Below are 22933 nucleotides of genomic sequence, written 5' to 3' on the forward strand. Positions count from 1 at the left end.
TTACTCTTTCTGGTAAGACATGACTTACCAAGAAAATGATTTTACCCAAGTTCCAATGGTTTTGTTTCTAGCTAAGTTAAAAAAAAAAAAAGTTTCCAGGACTCAAGAAACTGAATTTTTTTTTTTTTAAATTAGTGATTTAATAATGATTGACACGATTGTGGGATAAGAGCGATACAATTCCCACCACCATATACCCTCCACTGGAAGGGTTCCTAGTATTTATCCCTTGGAAGTATGGATCAAAGATTTTTATGGGGTGAAGAAGGTGGGAAGTCTGGCTTCTGTAATTGCTTCTTTGCTAGACATGGGCATTGACAGGTCGATTTATATCCTCTCAGCCTGAAGAAAGTGAAATCTTAATGGAGTAAAACCCGTAAGCTGATGTAAAATGATCATTCTTTTTATTCACCCTGTTCTGTAAAAAAGGGAAAAGAAGAAAATAAGGTTTTGCAAGGATCAATGTAAAAGATAAACTTAAGGTACATACATGCATATATTTAAACTAGTTTTCCAGTGATGAGAGCAGAAAATTCACAAGAATGTAAATTTCTATAACAATTATAAAAAACTCACTCAAAACTCTAATCACAATTTTTTTTTCTTTTTTTTTGGAGGGGGTGTGTATGTCAATCTTTCCATGCCTTTTGAACTTTTAGTAGAATTCTGGTCTTCTACAAAATAAGACCTCTGATTATTTACTCAAGATTCTGACAACTTAACAAGGCTCTGTTACTGGAGTATTTTATTTATCAAATGCTGTTACTTAAACATTTTTTTCAAGTCTGATTTGTAAAAGAAAAATCATAAACATATCTACAGAAATTTTCCAATGATTACTATAAAATCATTTTTCACCATGTTAACGATCCGTTAGGACATTCCTGCTTGATCCAAGTCCATCTGGCCTGAAGCTGTTTTTCACTTCCATCCTTCTATCTGCCTGTAGGGCCTTTTTGGGTAAAGATGTCATCTAAATAAATCAGGAAAATTAATTTTAGTTTGTATTCTTCCTAAGAGAATAATTATTAAAATGATACGGTAACTACTAAATAAGAGAAGGACTAGAGATGACATAACTAACTGAAGTACTTATTCCAGTGGTGTGGTTAAGCAGAAAGTTTGCCAGGCTCTGTAAAGTGTCTTACACCTTATTTAAATGGATCATTAGCACTAAGAATTAGTTGATAAGGCCTGTGGCAAATTAAACCCAGGTTGTCTGACTTAAAAGCCCAAGTATAACTATGTGTAAACCGTGCTGTGAATCAAACTTTTCATACCATAGAAGGGAAAGGAGCTTCTAGTTGACGCCCAAGGAATGACAGTAAGCGCCTCCAGATCAGACCACTTCCCATAAACATAATTCCTGTTACCAGCCAAAATACTCGATGGTCCTAAAAGAAAACACAAAATTTTACCAGTAAAAAAATTAGGTTCCTCAGACAAAATTCTCTGGGTTATTATTGTCGCTGAGTTTAAAAGAAGTATTATTTGTACAGTTCTTTCCTGTAGAAGGTAATCAAGAGTGGTTTGGGAGGTGGTACAATGGATACAGCATTGGACTCTCAATCATGAAGTCTGAAGTGTTATCCTTGACATCATTTGTGCCACAGTGATGCTCTGATCTCACTGAATAAAACAAAAATAAACTAAGAAGAGCCTTGATAGCACCCAGAGATCAAAGCTCAGGATAAGCCAGAAAAGAAACATTTTTAATCCACTTATAAACCAAGCTGCTTTTGTGTTTCTTCAAGCCTTTATTTGCAACCTTTTAACAGCTAATAAATTTTAACAGCTAATAATCACAGAGGACAGAAAACTTTTGCTTATAATTATTGTTTGAGCAGTCTAGGAGGTAACACATATAGCATTTATAAAGTTCCAACTTTATGCCCTGGTATTGCACATGCTAAAGTGATATTCTGGCTCAATCTTTTTTTTTTTTTTTAAACCAGAGCATTGCTCAGCTTTGGTTTATGGTGGGGCGGGGCGGGGTGGATATAAAACCTGGGACTTGAGAGCCTTAGGCATGAGAGTCTCTTTGTATAACCATTCTAAATCAATCTTTACAATACCAAAACAAACAAAAAAGAAAAACCTAAGAACTATAGTTACCAAACTGAGCTGAGGTGCTCAGGGTATCAAAATACCTGAGAATATTTTAAATTGCAATGAAAATATATCTGTGCAGTACCATGAAAACTATACAGCTCCTATGTTGTGTTAATCTCAGTAATTCATAAAGTAACTGACAAGTAATTACAACATAAAAACTTTTGATTTAAAGATGCTATGAAAAAATTCTTGTGGCACTAAGAGCATCATGACCTAACCCATTAATCTATTTGTTCCCATGAACGCTTGTGAGTAGTGCTGCGACTATACAGTTTACTCTCCATTACATTCCTAATCTTCTCCCAAGTTTGCATCAAAATATTTTGCTTTTATTATTTGCATGTGAAAATTATTGATACGTATATTTGTTACATTAGTATTAGAAGTTCTCTTTGGAAACAAATCCAAGAAGTTAGATTTTCAAAATGAAAGTAAAACTTGTTTCAGCCTCAGAGCATATTTATGTAAAACTAAATGAGTACAAGCAGCATGCTGCATTTTTTTTTCCCTGACTAAATGGGCAATGCGTTAAGGAAGCTTCTGACTTACAGTAAATGTTTTTTCTCATATTCATTTTCAAAGTTGTACCATTTTACAGTGTAAATTTTAGTTCATGGTTAATGGCAGACAAGGACCCCCATTTATGTTATTAATTGGTTAGCTATAATGATTAGGTTACTATGCACAATGGTAGTCTATTAAATGAGTGGTTAACACTGACAGTTTCATGTCATATATTGGGCAGAATTCTACCTCTTTGTAACAGGAAATTAAGTCAGGCTGACGATACTAGGAAGACAACTGCTAACTTAATTGTTTTCAGGTGATAAACCCAATCTCCAGTTATGTCAAAGAGGGCCTAATTATTTTTCTTTTAAATTTTTATTAGGACAGAGAAATTGAGGAAAGATAGGGATAGAGAGAGGGAAAGACACCTGTGGTCCTCTCCTTCACCATTTGTGAAGTGCATCCCCTGCAAGAAGCGGGGGCTTGAACCCAGGTCTTTACTTGGTAATATGTGTGCTCAATTGGATATGCCACTGCCAGGCCCTGGAAGGCCTAACTTACTGAGCAGAGATTTTTGTCAACATGAGTTTTAATACATGCAAACTACCACTGTTTTTTGTATACTTGTTCTAAAACTATAAATCAAAAGTCTAGAAAGGCCAAAATGTGACAACTTGAAAAATTTGTCAGAAGCAAGTCAGATTTAAAATTCCAAGTGTCATTAAAATGCACATACAGTGCAGTATGAAATTTCCAGATAATGAAAGGTACAAATGGCCAAGATTTAGGGATTTAATGTTTCCTGTGCATCTTGTGGAAAAAGATATCAAACTCATCGAAAGAATTGAGACCCCACAAATTTATAATGATTAAGAAAAAGTAAAAGCTGGCTCAACTAGGAACAGCAAAGAGGATCACCTGAGAAGGCAACAAGATAAGACTAGGATCACTCTAGGAACCCATCAAGCTACAGTTAAAAAGGCCTCAGGCTTCCTTCCGTAGCCTGCAGGAAGGAAGAGGGATAAAGAAGAGGGATTAACAGCCATTGTGCTTCACTTCAGGGATTGAGATAACATTAAAACTGTAAATTTCCAAAATTGTGAACTCTTACTACCTTACTTAGAAACAAGTCAACCCAGGCAAGTGAGATAAGTCGACTGAAAAGTACTGAGGGACGTCATACCACATCAAATACAATGCTTAAACCAAGAAGAAACATTGGAGAAATTAACTAGGACAAAAGTCCAGATAAAAGCCCCCCAAAAGATAGAAGCACAATAAGTAAATAAGGAGGAAAGGGTGTGCTTTACTTTGGAGTGACAGAATTAGAACATCACTTGATAATTACTATAGTAAAATCTAACTTAATGCACTAAATAAAAGTATTGAAAGCTAACATTGGAGGAAGAAAATCTGATGACTAACAGATTTCTACAGATTTAAGTAGCTCCCTATGTGCTACTTAATTCCATAAGGAAAAAAAAAAAAGAGTAACTTTTTAAAAGGAAAGTTGGCAGAAAACACCTTAACCAAATGACCTAAGTTATCACTGGCAGGACAAAATCACATATGTCTCCTGATGGGATTCAGTGTAAAGAATATATAGACAAGAAATAAAATCACAATCTAATAATGTACAGTTTGAATACCTGACTTCTATTCTTTGAATATGTCAAGCTGATGAAAGATTAAAGAATTAGTATAGAAATCACCCAAGGAGACAAAACTATATGCCTTATGACATTCTTTGAGATGTAAGATAATTATTGATACAGACAAGTGCCTAAGTAAGCAAGTAACTTTCATTGTTAACTTCTAGACTATGATATGAGATATTAGATTAAAGGGGCATCACATTTGTTGCTTATTCTTGAATGCTTTAGAAAAAATGTATACACATGATGTACTGCATCAAAGAAAAGGACGGAGGAAGGAGAGAACTTCATGGTCCCGGTGCATAATATAAAAGGACCTAGGTTGTGGGTGTGAATGTTCTGTAGAAAACTTTCACAGAGAGATGAAAAATTATACCCATGTGCTAATGACTGCACTGCAAACCATTAAGCCCAATCAAGTGACTGAAAAAAATGTATATAGATAGAATGACAGAGTAAGTGTAATAAAATGGTGGTGTCTGACGAATCTGGGTGAAGGGTAGCTATATGGGAATTCTTTAATAGTCTGCCATTACAGAGGTTTCCCTATCCTATATTCACTACTGTAAGTATTAACCCTAACTGTGCAGGAGTTTTTTGATATCCATGAACTCAAAGAAAGAACATGTTTCATCAGTCCTTCTGGAACCCTAGAGAGATGGAATATACAACTTTGATGAGGCATGATTTTCTTCTGTGGGAACCAATCATTGTTACTGAGTAAGCCTAGCTCACTACTACCTACCATTTATCTATTATAACTTAGTTACTTATACCTAGGGTTTGCATACACCAGGACAACAAGAAATGAATTTCTAAAAAACCTTCCTTTCTGGAAAACAGGCACAAAATAAGAAAATATTAACATAAGTAATAAGATACAATCAAGTTTGCAGAGTGTGTAGAATGACTGTAAGCATTTAAGTGCAATTTTTTAATAAAAATGGAAGACATGAATTTATACATTCTGTAATCATAATCTAATTTTTGGGATTATCTTTTGAGAATGTTAGGGTTTTGTCTATGTTGCACAAGATAAACTAGTTCCTTTGGATTTTCTAATAGTCTAGATCTGGGCTCAAAAGTCTTCCATAGGAGTAGGGCAGTGGCTATCTTTACACCTGTTTTAACAGGCTTAACAATACTAAATAAATTTTAAATGAATTAAGAGCATATATTTTACTTCACTTGGAGAATACATATATTAAGACTTTCTTTTAAAATTCTATTTACAAAGATGATCTTCAGGGGTTGGATGGTGGTGCACCTGGTTCAGTGCACACATTACAATGGGCAAGGACCTGGGTTCAAGCCTCTGGTCCACAACTACAGGGGAAGCTTCCCTATTTTCCCTTTCCCTCTCAATTTCTCTGTCTCTAGCCAACATATTTTTAAAAAATAAAATTACAAAGATGATCTTCAAAATAAATAAATCAATAAAAGTAAAACACTGGCTGGAGAGATGGCACAGTGCAGAACTTGCAAGTATCAAGTCCTACATTAGAATCTGGCATTGCACATGCCAGACTGATGCTATACTTCCCTCATTAATAAAATAAAATGTTAAACAGCCCTTAGATTATTAAAACCGTACATTCTCACCTCTTCAAGAGAAGATTCCAAATTCATTCCGAAAGCAACTCCCATTAATCCAAAGAGTGAAAGAGAGAAGGTTCCCATAGTCAACTGCAGATTTAACCTCATCATCACATTGCGGTGGCTGGAGAAGAGAACACCTACTCAGATCAGACAGGCCCACTAATTATATAAAGCAAAGTCATTAAGTCATTTATTTAAAACCATATGGATTAAATCTACATCCTAAAAAAAAAAAAAAAGGACACACTTCCAGGCTATGGATGATGATGGTAAAATTCTTTCCAAAATGATAGTTCCTAAAGAATGTTACTTTTTAATTATTATTTTCAAGATTATTTTACATGATACATTACCTGTCCAGATTGATGAAGATAATACTCTGTGAGTCATCAATCAATATCCTAAGTTCACGAGCTGCGTTGGAAAGATCCTCAGCTAATCTGTAGTAGTTTTCTAACAGCAACTCCATCTCTTCTGCATGGTCAATTCCAGCGCTGCTCTTCTCACTGTAATTAAAATAGGCACTATGTCTCTGGTCTATAAATAAAACATCACCAAAAACTTCTTGAATTATAGTATTCATCTATCAAAGGAAAAAGAATCAGAGAGGCTGGGGGAAATAGCATAATGGTTATACAAAAGCTTTCTAAGCCTGAGGCTCTGAGGTCCCAGATTAAATCCAACACCCTAAGCAAGAACTGACTGGTAGTCTTGTTTGGTCAGCTGGTCTAACTTTCCCTCTGTATCAACTCTTTCTCATTAAAATAAATATTAAAAAAAAAGGGAGTCGCACGGTAGTGCAGCGGGTTAAGCACATGTGGTGCAAAGCGCAAGGACTGGTGTAAGGATCCTGGTTCAACCCCCGGCTCCCCACCTGCAAGGGAGTCACTTCACAGGTGATGAAGCAGGTCTGTGGGTGTCTTTCTTTCCCCGTCTTCCCCTCCTCTCTCCATTTCTCTCTGTCCTGTCCAATAATGATGATATCAGTAACAATAATAATAACTACAACAACAATAAAGGGCAACAAAAGGGAAAAATAAATATAATTTTTTTAAATACATAAAAAAACAAAACAGAGAAATAAGAGAAAAAAGAGAAAGGGGCTGGGTGGTGGTGCACTTTGTTGAGCATACATGCTGTAATATTTACAGACCTGGCAAGTCCCTAGTCCCCACCTATGGGTAGAAGCTTTCTGAGTGGAAAAACAGTGCTGCAAGTGTCTTTCTCCTACTCCAGCCTGCCTTTCCTCTCAATTTCTCCCTGCCGTATATATATTTAAAAAAAAAAAGTCTCTTCAAAATTTTTTTAAAAATCAAGTTTGTCTTTTCTATTACAGCTTCTGGGACTAATCACTGAGTGTTTTTGTCAACGGATCCTAAACTAAACTCAGTTCAAGAAGGCATATTTTCTATCCCTACATAGGCCACTCGTTTCTGTTGCAGAGCTATAATCCAAAGTGTTATGCAAGTAAATGCTAGTTGTTCCACAAGGCAAAACAAGATAAAAACAAAGAGCATTTTCTTTCCAAACTAAGTGTATTTACTTTCACATGTGAAGACAGATGTTTCCGGATGACAACAGCAGTTATTCTGCTCTTTATTTGTATCACTCCCTCATACCACACCAAGGAGGTAGTGGGAAGGAAGTTCTCCATAAAAGAATCATTGACAAGTTGACTTAATAAGCAAAGTGAGTGAAAGTGATGAGTATTCAAGTTTCTGAAACTTTATTTGCTATAGTATCATATATTTTAAAAAGTCTTAAAAAATTAAATGGCTTTAATTTTTCAAAATGCTTTAAAAAGTCTGCATAGTCTGAGAACTAAACTTACTTTTTGCCCCAAGCAGTATTGAGCATACATAAGATCAAATTACTTTTAAATATTACTTGTTAATTAAGGAGATAAAATTTCTCTGTATCTACCCAACAACAAATACACGAATGAAAGAAAACTGTGTCAACACTATATAGTAGGTCATTAACCTCATAATCAAATGTTAAAGAAATAAAAAGTTTAAGGGAGGGGAGCTGGTTCAGTGCTGAATACATGCACAGTATTTGTGAACCCCTGGGCTCAGTGCCCAGGAGCACATAAGACAGACTGGTGCTCTGGTCTTCTCCTTACTATCATGTTTATAAGATGAACATTTTTTTTTTGCCTCCAGGGTTACCAATGGGGCTCAGTGCCAACACTCCAAATGCACTACTCCTGGCAGACATTTTTTTCTTTCCCCATTTTATTGGACAGGACAGAGAGAAACAGAGAAGAAGGGGAAATAGAGGGAGAAAGATAGCTACAAATCTAATTGATGAATTAGGTTTGTAGCTATCTGTGAAGCTTTCTCCTTGTAGGTGGGGAGCAGGGACTTGAACCCAGATCCTTGTGCTTCCTACTATGTGAGCTTAACTGTATGCACCACCGCCCAGCCTCTGTAAGATGAACATTTTTATAGTTCGACATCCTCGAGGAAACACTCACGAAAGATATGTCTCTGATATCTGATTACTGTAAAAAATGGCAACTAATCCCTAGCACTGCAAAAATGGTATCATCTGTTTTCGATCTACACTATGCCTCGGCCTCGCGTGAGCTTAATGTGCAGCTTGGCGATACGAGAATCCGGCATGAAGCCCAGCCAGTCTATCTTGGCGTTACTCTCGATCGCACCCTGTCATTTCACAAACATCTCATAAAAACTGCAACAAAGGTGGGCGCGAGGAATAACATCATTGCAAGACTGGCCAGCTCCTCATGGGGCGTGAGCGCTTCCACACTACGATCATCATCTCTGGCATTATGCTATTCCACTGCAGAATACTGTGCCCCAGTATGGTTCTGTAGCCCCCATGTCCACTTGGTCGATTCTAAATTATATTCCTCCATGAGGATGATTTCTGGAACCATCCGTTCCACCCCGGTTCCATGGCTGCCAGTTCTTAGCAACATCGCCCCGCCAGATATTAGTCGGGATGTGGCATCATCTAAGTTCATTTCCCACGTCTACGCTCGACCAGACCTGCCAATATACGCGGATATCTTTGCCCACCCTGTCCAACGCTTGATGTCTCGTCACCCAATCTGGTCCCCTACGCCTACACTGAACTTCTCTGTTCCAGTCTCTTGGAAACAGAGTTGGCAGTCAGCTGAGGTAAAGAACAAACACCTCATCACAGACCCCTGCAAGCATCAACCCGGCTTTGACCTAGCACGTTATGATTGGGCCCTCCTCAATCGCTATCGAACAGGCCATGGCCGATGCGTTGCTATGTTCCATCGCTGGGGAGCCAGAGACGACCCAAACTGCCCCTGCGGCTACAGCCAGACTATAACCCACATAGTCAATGACTGCCACCTCTCCAGATTTAAAGGAGGTCTCAAAACTTTACATCAGGCTCAATCTGACGCTGTTGACTGGCTACGGAAGAAGGGCAAACGCTAGAAGAAGATAGTGAACTAAACAGTCTTACTTATTTCTCTTCGCCATCTTTTCTTTACTACTGTATGATTTTTCTCTCCTTTTATATTCTCTAGTGCAGTTTTTTCTCCTGTAGTTCCCAATACAGTAGATGTGTGTGCCACTTTGGTGGTCAATTTTTTAAAGATAATGCTTATACTCACCAAGCTGAGTAGTCTAGTATAGTCTAGTATATTAAGTATATACACAGTATATACTTAATAGCTTATTAAACTCCAGTAGTTAAAATATAACATAGGGAAAGAGTGACTGAACTGGAGATGTGAAGTGTCTGTATTCTTTTTATAGAAAAATTATGCTGAAGACAGTACACTGGCTCCAAGAGAATAAATGTACTTACAAGACTTGTGGGTCACTCCATTTTGTTAGACAGAGCTCTTCCAGCAACTCTTCTTCATCTAAGATCTCCAAGACTGACTCCTTAAAAATTTTAATGTCTGTCTCTAACTTTGATAGACTGTAAGAGTAGTCATATAGAAATGATTAATAATATACTACAACACAAGCATTTAATAATAAGAATAGCACTTTTTTTAGGTTATCTTATAAAGTAGTTATATTTTTATGTTCATGGTAAACAATGATTTGTAAAACAGTATTTCCACATTTATGATCCAGAGGCTAGGTGGTGGTGGTGCACCTGGCTGAGTGCATAAGTTACCATGCACAAGGACCCAGGTTCTAGCCCCGAGTCCCCAGTTACAGGGGGAAGCAGCCCTGCAAGTGGTCTTGGTCTCTCTCTCTCTCTCTCTCTCTCTCTCTCCTTTACTTTCCCTCTCAATTTTTCTGTCCTTTAATGTATAAATATCAAAAGAAAAAAACCTTTATAAAAAAATAATTCTCAAGTCAAAAGCATATTATAGCGGGGGTCAGATAGCATAACAGTTATGCAAAGAGACTCTCATGCCCGAGGCTCCAAAAGTAAGTACTTGACAAAATTAATCAGTTATCTAGATTTTAGCACACATTATTTCTCAAAATTTGTGGGTTCTGCTTTGGGAATTTATTCCTATTCTTAAGTATATGACAGTGATAATATAAGGACGGATTATTTACCTTTACCTGATAAACACCACAACAATTCTAGACAAAGAAATACTGATTTAGGAATTTTAACTGCTAACTTGTGAAGAGATTTAAGGAAGTATAAATCCTGATAGCATGCTTAATTTATGATACAAATTAATAAAAGCATCACTCTTAAATTCTGGAATGTTTTACACTAAGTTAAAAAGTTATTTCTGGGGAGTTGGGTGGTAGTGCAGTGGGTTAAGCGCATGTGGCGCAAAGCGCAAGGACCAGAGTAAGGATTCCAGTTCAAGCCCCTGGATCCCTTCACAGGCGGTGAAGCAGGTCTTCAGGTGTCTATCTCTCCCCCTCTCTGTCTTCCCCTCCTCTCTCTTTTTCTCTCTGTGCTATCCAACAATGATGATGACAATAACTACAACAATAATAATAATAAAAAACCAAGGTTAACAAAAGGGAATAAATAAATAAATAAAGTTAAGTGACCATTAAAAAAAAAAAAGCTATTTGTGTTGGACTGGGAGGTGGTGGCACAATGGAAAGCATTGAATTCTCAAGCATGAGATATCGAATTCAATCTCTAGCAGCACATGTACCAGAGTGATATCTGGTTCTTTCTCTCTCCTCCTATCTTTCTCATTAATAAATAAATAAATAAATTAATTAATTAATTAATACAATCTTTAAAAAAAAAAAAAAACTACCTGTGTCTAACTCCCAATTTTATAAATCCCTCATACTTACCTCTTGCCATTTTGCAGTAAGATATGCAGTTTGCTTCTATCTACAGAAGAATGTTTGGGATCCACTAAAGCTTCCAATGTCTCAAGGATCAGTGGCTGCAAAGTACTAAGTTTCCCCTGAAGGGTGTTGATCTAGATAACAACATGACCTTTCATAAGAATCAAAACAATCTTTTTAGAATACTCAGGATCAGTGAATCCTCTCATTAAATACAGAAATCTGTAATAACTAGGAAAGTTGCTATTTTTTGAAAACGTAATCACTATTGGGATGCCTAGTTTAGCTAACCCAAAAACCAGATCTGCTGAATTCAAAGATAACCATGCATACATAATGTTATTAATAGGCTCACATCTGGTTGACAGGGAATTCACTCTTGCTAGGATTTTTTCTTCTACAAATGTATTGATACTTATTATAGAAGGAATAGAAGATTAAAACAAAATTCATCTTCTATACTTAAAAGACAAACTTTACATTGGTAATCAATACATATCTCCATTGAAAACAAGATATAGTTCAAATTTCCTATAACTGAGACTCAAACTTTTTTTTTTGACCAGAGCAATGCTCAGCCCTGGCTTATGGTGGTGCCAAGGATTGAACTCGGGACCTGAGTCTCAGCTATGAAAGTCTTTTGCATAACCATTACACTATCTACCTAGCTGTAAAATACAATTTTAAACTGTATTTTACAGAAGCTATGAGGTGGATAAGGGGATAAAGTACACGTTTCACCTAGCATGAGAACTCGGGATAGATCCTCTACCCCATAGGGAAGCACCATGGAAAGCACCAAGGAAACTCCATGGTGAAGTGGTATTTTGGTGTCTCACCTTCTTCAAAAATATGAATAAAAACTGGGCTGGGAAAGCCACTCACTAGTATTACACATGTATAAGGCTCAGGGAATCACCTGGTACTACAAAAAATTTTTCATTGCTACAAAAATGCTGTCATTTGAGCCTTTAGCAAGTCCTTTGCTATTATTGTCCAAATAATAGTTTTCTAAAACCTGCAATTTAAGAAGTGCAATAAGGCATGCTCTGATTCAGATTCATATAGCTTATAGCAGGTATGCACTGATAAATCAATGATATGAATCTTAGCTATAGGAAGTTTCCAATGGGGGGATGGGACATGGAACTCTAGTGGTAGGAACTGTGTGGGATTATACTCCTGTTCTCTTACAATCTTGTTAACCATTATTAAACCACTAATAAAAAATTAAAAAAAAATCTCAGCATAAACTTGAAGGAGCTTACTCAACCTGTCATTGACCAATGTTTACATTTTTGTTTTCTCACCTTTCTCACTTTTCTCCCTACTTAGTAACTGGTTCAAACTAGTGACTGGCTAATGCTAACTGGTACTACTGGCACAGCTAACTAGTAGCTATGTCCTATTCTCTCAATAGAGCAAAAAAGATAGAATTAAACAGTTCACCCAATTCCCACCAACCTTGTACTTCCTTTACCTTTCTCTCCTCCTTTTATCTTTACTATGGTCCTGTACTCATTGTCCATGTAGTCTATTTCTAAATATGGACAAGAATAGATAATGAAAGACTTGCAGGGGTCAAAAGAAAGCAATAGCCAACTGTTCAAGTCTGGTGAAATTTATAGATAATTACTACCTTGCAAGTTAACTGAGGAGTCAGAAAAAGAATATAGACACTCAGGGTGGGGATATAGCATAATGGTTATGCAAAGAGACTTTCATGCCTGAGGCTCTCAAGTCCCAGGTTCAATCCCCCACATGGCCATAAGCCAGAGCTGAGCAGTGCTCTGGTAATAAATAATAATAATAATAAAAAAAAACCTAAAAAAAAAAAAGAATATAGGAACTCTATGTCATCCTTGGTCTCAAAGGCATCATTTAGCTGCCTAAAAGACTGTACAAACAAAAGTACTAGAAACTACTAGAATGATTTGTGCTATAGTACACATTGTATAGAATGTATAGAATTTAGGCTAAAATGAATTACATTCAGAATTTTTGATATGTTCATTAATATATCTAGAATCTTAAGTATTCTGAATTATCACTTTTAAGAGTTATTAAAACTACACAAAAGCTAGCCAATTTGAAAAGCATATCTCTGAAAGTCATAGTAGACTATAATTATATACTGTACCAAAAGATTTTCAAGCTATTTGATAGGTGATACAGTTTAAGAATGAAGTATTTTCTCCCTATAGAATCTTCAGATATTTTTTTTTTAGGGGGAGGTTTGTTGTCAGGGAAACATTACCAACTTATCTTTCTATAATAGTATTTATAATCAGAATAAAGTCAAGAAATAAACACAGGCTTACCCGATATTGCAGGAGTGCTTCTATGGCTCTAAACTCAAAAGGTAAAGGGTATGTAACAAGTTGACCCTCTCCAGCCAACTGTGAAGGGAGTTCCCGGAACAGCCATTGTTCTAAATTTAAATTACGATAGTCTAATACCAGAAGACACTCGGGAGTTATTACAGCTTTCAAATACTGTAAAGCAGAAATACACATATGCATTTGTAGAACTACAGAAAAAAAAAAAACTAATGAAAGAGAACTCTGAATTTTAATTGTCTAAACCAAATTACTATTCATTTGCTTGTATTTTTTAAAACTTTTTTGAAAAAGAAAGCCTAAGACACATGTAAATATTGGCACCTTTTGCCCTCAACAGAACTGGAAACTAAAAAATTGTATATTGAGACTGCTAGGGCCATCATGACAAAACTGAATAAAGTCTTGCTAAAAATCATGTATTGAGTAGGGGGTTGATAGCATAATGGTTAGAGATTCTCCTGCCCGAGGCTCCAAAGTCCCGGGTTCAATCTCCTGCACCATCATAAGACAGAACTGATCAGTGCTGTGGTAAAAACAAACAAACAAAAGAATGCATTGAGTAGGCTTTGGAAATAGTTTAACCATTATTTGTTTGATTTTAAATGGAAAAATTCCCATTTAAAATATTAACATTGTGGTCCAGGAGGTGGCACAGTAGATAAAACATTGGACTCTGAAGCATGAGGTCCTGAGTTCAATCCCCGGCAGCACATGCACCAGAGTGATTTCTGGTTCTCTCTCTCTCCCCCTATATTTCTAATAAATAAGAATCTTTAATATATATATATATATATATTAACATTAAGATAATTTGAGATGATATAACACTGTTTTAGTGCTCTAATTAAAACACTGGCATTAGAAATTATTATTTCATTTGAGCTCTATTCATAACAGGGTACACTATAAGATAACCCATTTCTCCTCTTAACTATTTTAACTACCATATACTTTTAATTGAGATAGAGATCAACATAGTTAAGAAGGGACTGTTAAGACTGAAATAATCAGATGAATTAAAATCCTTTACCTCTATTCTCATGATAATTCTATTGTTTCTGGTTGTGATGCTCATCAAATGTTGAAATCTCAAATCTCTGGCTTGAAGACCTAATTCCTGATATAAGTCAGTTTTCTTCTTTTCTATAAAAGAAATATTTTCAAGAAAGGTTGGCTAAAGCAATAAAAAGTTTCTTATCCCAAAACCTAGATACACACCAGTTTCTGTGAGAGAGAGCATATGTTCACACGTATCCGTAAACTACTGCAAATATATACCTGAAAGCAGAAGTACACTAGAGTTTGCAGTGAGTACCCCCCTAACACTTCCTCTCCACTATTCCAACCTTTGGGTCCATGATTGCTCAACAATTTGTTTGGCTTCGTATGTTAACTCTCTTTTCAGTCACCAGGTTCCAGATGTCATCAGGATGCCGGCCAGGCTTCCCTGGACTGAAGACCCCACCAATGTGTCCTGGAGCTCCGCTTCCCCAGAGACCCATCCTACTAGGGAAAGAGAGAGGCAGACTGGGAGTATGGACTGACCAGTCAACGCCCATGTTCAGCGGGGAAGCAATTACAGAAGCCAGACCTTCTACCTTCTGCAACCCACAATGACCCTGGGTCCATGCTCCCAGAGGGATAGAGAATGGGAAAGCTATCAGGGGAGGGGGTGAGATATGGAGATTGGGTTGTGGAAATTGTGTGGAATTGTACCCCTCCTACCCTATGGTTTTGTTAATTAATCCTTTCTTAAATAAAAAAAATAAAAAAGTCACTGATAATTCATCTGTCAGTAAAAAAAAAAAAGTTTCTTATGTCAGAGTACCTTGTATCAGAAAACTCCTCCCACCAACATCAAGATAGCTGTATTTATTATTACTTAAGTCATGTGAGAGTTTCATGAGAGAAAAGACAGATACCACTACAGAATATGAGGTGCCAGTATCAAGCCAGGAGCTTTGAGAATACAAGTACTGTACTCTGCCAACTTAGCTATTTCTATGAACATAAGGTAATGTTCTATTATCATCAGAAGCAAAGTAAAAAATGAGTGTTTTTAAGACACCTTTTTTAAAACCTTACTATACATTTAACAGGGATGCTGAAATAGCTCAACGGAATAGTGTGTTACTTTGCTATGCACAAGATCCAGGTTCAAGCCTGGCTCCCAGCAGTGTGATTTCTTTCACTCCCTGGCTTTTTTTTTAAATCCCTCTCCAGAGCACTGTTCAGTTCTGGCTTATGATGGCTGGGTATGGAACCTGGGGCCTTTGGTGTCTTACACATGAAAGTCTATTTGTAAAACAATTTTTCTCTCTAACTTCTCTGCCTAAATGGACAAAAATAAATAATTAAAAAATAAAAATACTGTAAATCATTAACTCTCCAACAATAGACTAAAAATATATTCAAATTCGACCAAAATCTCTCTACTTGAAATCTCATAGAAATCAATATAAAAACAAGTTACATGTCATTAGAACTTACAGTATCTATTTTAAAAAAATATTTTCAAAATTAATTTTATTATTGGATAGAGACAGAGAGAAACTGAGAGGGGGGAGGAGGAGGAGATAGGGAGAGAGAAAGAGAGACACTTGCAGCCCTGCTTCACCACTTGTGAAATGTCACCCCTGCAGGTGGGGACCAGGGACTCAAACCTAGGATATTGAGCACTAAATGGGTATGCTTAGGCAGGTGTGCTACCACTTGGCCCCTATAGTATCTATTTCTAGCTCTATACAGTAATAGCTAATAAGGACCTCTAAATAAGACCACCCCTAAGGGGTGTGTGTGTAAGAGACCAGAGTTCTTCTCTGACACTTAAAGAAGTGGAATAATTAGGGAGAGAGTCACCTGTGACACTGCTTCACTGCTTGTGAAGCTCCCCACACCCCTGCCCTGCAGGTGGGGACCAGGGGCTTCGGCCTAGTTCCTAGCCTAATGCATGGTAATGTGTGCTGTCAACCAGTATGTCACTGCCTGCCACCCTGCTCTGATATTTATGATGTTCTATTTTGTTATATAATTCCAGGGATCAAATCTAGGGCCTCATGAAGGGAAGGCAAGCACACTACTAAAGAGTCACATTCCTAGATCCTAAAATTATACACACACACACACACACACACACAATTATTTAGGAGACTGAAAACCTGGGAGGTAGAGAGAAGACAGGAAGACACCTGCGACACTGCTTTATTACCTGTGGAGTGTCCTCCCCTCTCTGTAGGGGGGATGAGGCCTTGAACAAAGGTCCCTGTACACTGTAACGTGTGCTTTACCAGGTCCACTACCACCCAACCACTGCATTTTCCTTTTCCTCACTACATTATATCTTCAGCACTTTAAGCCTGTGAACAGGAAAAGTTCAATCTCTTTTATCCTCAGACTAATACAGAATGAAAAAATTAATCAGTTCTCATACTTGATTCTATCTGAAAACTGAATTTATTATTGAAGAGAAAACACATTAACAGATGAGGAAATCTGAGAAATACTAGTCATATTAGAGTAGTTAGTACTTGCATTTGTAGAGCCAAACTGTATCAGTGTCAAGAAGTTTAATTAGGACAATCTTTCAAAGGAGATATTTAGGAAAAACAAGAACCCACCAAATATATATATTTGAGTAGGGTGTGAGCAACAGCAGGAACAAAACAATGGAGTTGGATGTACCCAGAGGATTTGAATCTTCACCTTGGATCACTACAAAATTAGCAGCATTTTAAAAAGGCACTTCATATAAGAGTAATCATGAGTAGAGTTCCACCTGCTAATGTCCTTTTCTCCTGTTTTCTGCCATTCATTCCTGCCCTGTCAGTAATAAGTTGTTTAAACAAGGACTGGAGGAGATGAATGTGAAGACTTGGAAGTAAGAGGGAGACTAAAAGGGAGAAATCAAAGGAAAAGGTCTCCATGCTCTGGCTGCCTACCAGCCTGTTCTTCAAAATATACTTGTAACATCTTGTTAAAGTAAGAGTGGCTCTTGACAGGAAAAGTAAATCTGGGAGGATATGTGCAGTTTAGGAATTGCCCGCTCAAGTTAGCACTGATGGACAAATAATAAAGACAAACCTCCTTAAATACATCCATGTATGTAAAACCTGTTCTACTTAAAACATAATTCCCACAGATTCTCTCAACAATTAAAAAAAAAAAAAGATGATTTGGAAGAAAACTAAAGATACTCACCAAAAGATGTAACATTTCCCCCTTCGTCAAATTTTGTCTAAAAAGAAGTAATAAAAAACATTATTGTATTCTACTGTTTGTAGAATTATACCATGTGGTTTTATGGTAATATCTCACATATACTAAAATGCATATAAAACAATAATGCCCCCTTTTTAATGCTAAATTAGAAACAAACAAAAAAATTTCTTTCCTCTTTTGCTGGGTTGGATTATCTTGGTTCCCCTGAAAATCTGATAGAGGAAAATCAGTTTTGTTACTGGGGAACACTGCTTATGGTAAAAATGTCCACTGGTTGGCAAGACTGAACTGGACTGGCAGGATATAAATTGCATTTAGCTGGTGGGAAGCTACAGTAATTTTACCCTTTCCCAAATGTGACAGCTCTTGTAACTGGCCATATTCCTGGTGATGTCTCTGAGGGTGTTATATTGATACTTGGGACCATTAATCTCCAGACTACTATGGAGAGAGTATGCATTACAAAAATAAAGTATGTAAGTCATAAGAACAGTTTTTTGTAATATGTGTCCACAGTTAAATGTAAAGATGTCAGATGAGCTTTAATGAATCACTGTAAATCATTTTTAGGAAGACACACTTAGATAAAGTTCTATGTATATAATATAAATTCTAGGTTACTACCATGCCAACATAGTCATGCTGTGTTGATAACACAAAAATTCACAATCTCTATTTTATCTTCCCTTTCTATGGCAAAGATCAATATGAACACTGACATCTGTGTTAAAGAAGCACTTATATCAAAAAAGCTTTGTTTTGTGTTATTAGCTTCTTCTTGAAAAATTGGGCTGTGAAAATAACATAATGGTTATGCAAAAAAGACTTTCAAGCCTGAGGAAGCCAGGTCTCAGGTTCAAGCCCCAGAACCACAACATCCCCAGACGAGTGGTTTAAAAACTACACACACACACACACACACACACACACACACGTTACATGTCTTTACTCTTCCTCTTCCAACTAAACTATATATACTGAATATTTTTCATCTTAGTTATTTATTCATAATGGGATTTTTTTCCTGATAAAAAGAGCATACAAACTATTCTTAAAATGCTTATTTTGCAATGCAATTCACAGTATACTTTCTAAACTGTCACACATTCAATAGTACTAATTTATTTAATCCTAAATATTCTTAGTAGACAAAAAACACCAAACCCTACAAAGCTACTGCAGTAGCACATCATATATAACTGTCACCTAGTGTCACCCTTTATTGATATTTCACTTCAAAGGCTATCTTTTTCTAAATATTCACAGGCAGTGCACAGGCAGTGTTATTATTTTATTTATTCTCTCAACACTACCATTTCAAAGAAAGCTGCAGAGACCATGACTCCTTGACAAGTATCCTGTAGCAATACTGCTCTGTGCAGCCTTCAAAACACTTCTGCATCTATTATGCTGAATACACAGGTAAAAACCCCTCTACTGCCAATAGCCTGTAAGAACATCCAAATATTCACAGAGAATTAAATCAACTGAGCATTCAAGTAGGAAGCACTATACTTCGATCAGAACTGCTGTCCTAGTACAAAAAAAATTTAGTAGTTTCAAAAGTGTTACTAAGAAAATCCTGCTGACATTCAAGTTACTTAGCATAAGGAAGACTATGCCACATAAATCTGAAAATACAGAAAAAAAAAAAAAAAACAATGTAACCCAGGTAACTTCAGTAAGAATGAAAGTATGGTTCTAAGTAACAAGTACACCACGTATACTCACCACAGTAAACACTGGGGCTACGCTGGCTAAAGTGGCTTGAGAAACATCAGATGTTCCAAACCGATATGTTCCACCTAAAGAAAGAATTAGAAGGGCTGGGGTTGATAATATGTTTATGCTAAGAGACTCTCAGTGCCTGAGGCTCCAAAGTCTTGGGTTCACTCCGCAGCACCATCATAAACCAGAGCAGAGCAGTGGTCTGGTAATAAAAATAAATAAGCAAGAAACAAAAAAAGAATGAATTAGAGAATTCCTGGTGACCATACAACTGCTTACACACACACACACACACACACACACACACACACACACACACACACACACACACACCCCCTACCTAAGATACAACTTTCATAGAATGGTTATCCAACCAGGTCTGCTGATAGGTTATTTTTCTAACCTTTTCCAAGAGGAAAAAGAAAAATCATTGTTATTTGCTAATTTACAGATGATCACATTCGACTTGGCAGGAAATGAATCTTTAAAGTAATGTCTAGGAGCAGGGGAGACAGCAAAATGGTTGCACAAAAGATTTCTTCTTGAAGCCCCAAGGCCCCAGGCTAAATCTCCTGCACAGCCATAAACCAGAGCTGAGCAGTGCTCTGGTATCATCCTCAGCATAAAAATAAATGCTCAAAAACTAATGGTTTATGTAAAGTTCCAGAAGTAATTTATAGATGTTAATCACATTTGTTCATTTTTTAATTACTGATCCACCAGAATTGGATAAACAAATGCACAACAGCGCTGAAATTTAAAGAAAATGCCTGGGCCAAGGAGACAGCAGGCTTTCATTCAACCCCTGTACCACAAACCAGCTGAACAGTGCTCTGGTATGTGTATATATATATATATATATATATATATATATATATATATATATTTTAAATATATATTTTAATATATTATTTAAAATATATAATTTATTTTTGTGTGTGTAAAGACTCTTCGTGAAAAGCATATTGGTAGGTATATTTTAGAAAACATTGAACCCATAAACTTTTTCCACAGATATACTTTATAGTGAAAAAAACTATGAAACAGCCTACTGAAATAGAATGAAGATAAATCTTTGAGAACAAGTATTATATATTTAAAGCATGAGTAAGATGACTTGAAGTGAGCTCTTAAGTATAGTCAAGTGGTAGGTACGCTTAATGACTGACAATGGATATTATACTCAACATAAGAGGAATGGAAATATATAACATACTGACTTCGTGCTTCCAAAGTGACAGTAGACTCCACAAGATATGTAGATTGATTTATTTAATTTCTGATCTGACTCCTATTCACTTTTTAGTAACTCACGCAACTAGCCAGCGTCTGAGCTTACTTGCCTCCCACAAAGTTCAAACTATATTGTAGAAGCGTCTGCTAAACGGAGGCATGAGAGCTAAAATTCAGCATCGGCTGAGTTATCAAGATATTTACTGACTCAATGCTTGCTTCAAAACCCAAGAGGACATGGAACTGTATTTCAGCATTATCAACGGAGAGAACATGGGAGGTTGTGATGGTTCCTCTGGGAGGTTTAAAGGAGTGTAACTGAGCAAACTGATATGAGGGCGGTGCCATTTCTGTGAGAAGTCAGGCATTTCAATGTTTTCTGTTTTGGGGAAATACTAGCTCCTAGATTCTGTCATCTGCAAAAATGTAAGTAAAGCATCAAGAAGCGTTACCAGTTTGTGAAAACAAAAACAAAAAACCTTAACTACTTCCCCTTTCTTTCCCCACCCCAACCCTGCTTTTTGGTTAAGATAGTACTTAAAAAACAAACAAACAAAACTTTGTAAAGCCCGGTAGAGCAAACAGCTCCCAGCTCCCTTGGATAGTGCGCTGCTTTGCCATGTGTGCAACCGGCCCCCGCTGCACTGAAGGAAGCTACGGTGCCGCGATTCCATTTACTCTTTGCCGCTCAAACAAAACAAACTCAACAAACTCCTCAAAGTACCTTCTCCGGGGAAATCTCTTAAATACGAAGTCTCAAAGCCCGCGATCTCGCCTCTGAGCGTGTGCCCATCCTACCCTCTTACCGCAGCAGCTGGGCACAGGCATGAATGCTTGCAATGGCAGGGGATACATTGATTGGAAAAAAATATATTTCGGGCACATAAACTGTGCGAGCCCACGGAACACCTGGGGGTGGGGTTCAAGAGCGGCCCCGGGGCCAGAGCACTGAGCAGGAGACGCCGCGACCCGAGTTTACCTCGAGACCCGCGGCCCAGCTGCAGGGCGGGGAGCAGCGTACCCGTCACGCGGAGACCGTGGGGTCCGCAGAGCGACGCGGCCCGGCGCTGCCCGAGTAGTTGGATCACGCGGCCGCAGGGGACGACAGCCTGAGCTGGAGGGCTCTGGCGCAAGGCCAGAGTACACAGTGTGCGCCGAGAGAGCCCCACCGCGCGGGGCAGAGGTCGGGTCAGGCTCCGCAGGCTTTCCATGGCACCGGAGCGGGAGAGACATAAGGTGCCAGTGATTCATGCCGGACGCTGGCCGATCAGCCGGCACTACACAAGCAGGCGCGGAGGCCCAGGGTGCAGTCACTGCGTACTGAGCATGCGCGGGGCGCTCCGTGATGACGCATTATTTCCCACGCATGCTCGGAAGGGTTAGGGGCGGTGGTAGTGATTCGCTTCTTGAGGCTCATTAGCTTTTGTGGTCTCCACCTGAGCCTCTGCCTGTACCTGGAGAAAGGTTTAGGATGGTCCTATCAGTCAAACCTGCTTGCTTTGACCTCTGGGTCTTTGGCGTGGCGGTCTATTAACTAATGAAATGTCTATTAACTAATGAAATGGGGTAAAGCACGCAAGTCTAGCAATTTCTGGAGCATTTCCAAATTTGATAAAATAAGCAATTCAGACATTAATCTAGTCACATCGCAATTAAACATTTTTTAAAATATTTGTTTATTCCCTTTTGTTGCCCTTGTTTTATTGTTGTAATTGATGTCGTCATTGTTAGATAGGACAGAGAGAAATGGAGAGAGGAGGGGAAGACAGAGACGAGGAGAGAAAGATAGACACCTGCAGACCTGCTTCACCGCCTGTGAAGCGACTCCCCTGCAGGTGGGGAGCCTGGAGCTCCAACCCGGATCCTTATGCCGGCCCTTGTGCTTTGCGCCACGTGCGATTAACCCGCTGCGCTACCGCCTGACTCCCGTAATTAAACATTTTTTTTAAAAGTTTTTTTTTTGCTTATTAAGAAGATAAGTGGAAAGAGAGAACTAGACATCACTCTGGTACATGTGCTGCCGGGGGTTGAACTGGGGTCTCCATGCTTGAAAGTCCAATGCTTTATGCACTGCTCCACTTCCAGGACCACGCAATTTATAACTAAATTTAGTGTTGCGAAAAATAAGCTCATATGGGATGATGTATCACACTTGGTGGTGAAAGTTATATAATAAATACTCAGGATTTATATTCCACATTTAATCTAATGTAAGATAGGGTCGACTTTAAGGTTGTTTTTTTTCCTCCCATGTGCAATACCATCAAGAAAGGAAAACTGTGGTCCAAGAGGT

At 37.7% G+C, this 22933-nt stretch overlaps 1 protein-coding gene across 2 annotated transcripts; it reads right to left on the reverse strand.

Moving 5' to 3' along the window:
• Positions 1-387: 387 nt before the first annotated feature.
• On the reverse strand, positions 388-21966 carry MRS2 (magnesium transporter MRS2). 2 transcript variants are annotated; one of them, XM_016189507.2, is made up of 12 exons: positions 21620-21966; positions 19411-19484; positions 17659-17695; positions 14492-14604; positions 13441-13614; positions 11123-11253; positions 9693-9809; positions 6230-6382; positions 5880-5997; positions 1281-1394; positions 859-973; positions 388-418 (listed from the first exon to the last, which is right to left on the reverse strand). In XM_016189507.2, the coding sequence occupies exons 1-11, from the start codon at positions 21849-21851 to the stop codon at positions 863-865; spliced, it is 1374 nt and encodes a 457-aa protein (XP_016044993.1). In that variant the 5' UTR covers positions 21852-21966; the 3' UTR covers positions 388-418; positions 859-862. The 2 variants fall into 2 exon arrangements, with proteins under 2 accessions (XP_016044993.1, XP_007525985.1); XM_007525923.3 differs by having other exon boundaries at positions 21662-21965.
• Positions 21967-22933: the final 967 nt, after the last annotated feature.

The sequence above is a fragment of the Erinaceus europaeus genome, chromosome 4, assembly GCF_950295315.1.
Source record: "Erinaceus europaeus chromosome 4, mEriEur2.1, whole genome shotgun sequence".
In the NCBI taxonomy this organism is placed as follows: Eukaryota; Metazoa; Chordata; class Mammalia; order Eulipotyphla; family Erinaceidae; genus Erinaceus; species Erinaceus europaeus.

Coding starts and splice junctions, on each gene's coding strand:
- MRS2 (XM_016189507.2), bottom strand. CDS start 21,851: ATGGAAAGCCTGCGGAGCCTGACCCGACCTCTGCCCCGCGCGGTGGGG. Junction 19,485..21,619: donor GCTGGGCCGCGGGTCTCGAG/GTAAACTCGGGT, acceptor TTCTTTCTTTAG/GTGGAACATATCGGTTTGGA. Junction 6,383..9,692: donor TGGAGTGACCCACAAGTCTT/GTAAGTACATTT, acceptor TTTTAATTACAG/TGAGAAGAGCAGCGCTGGAA.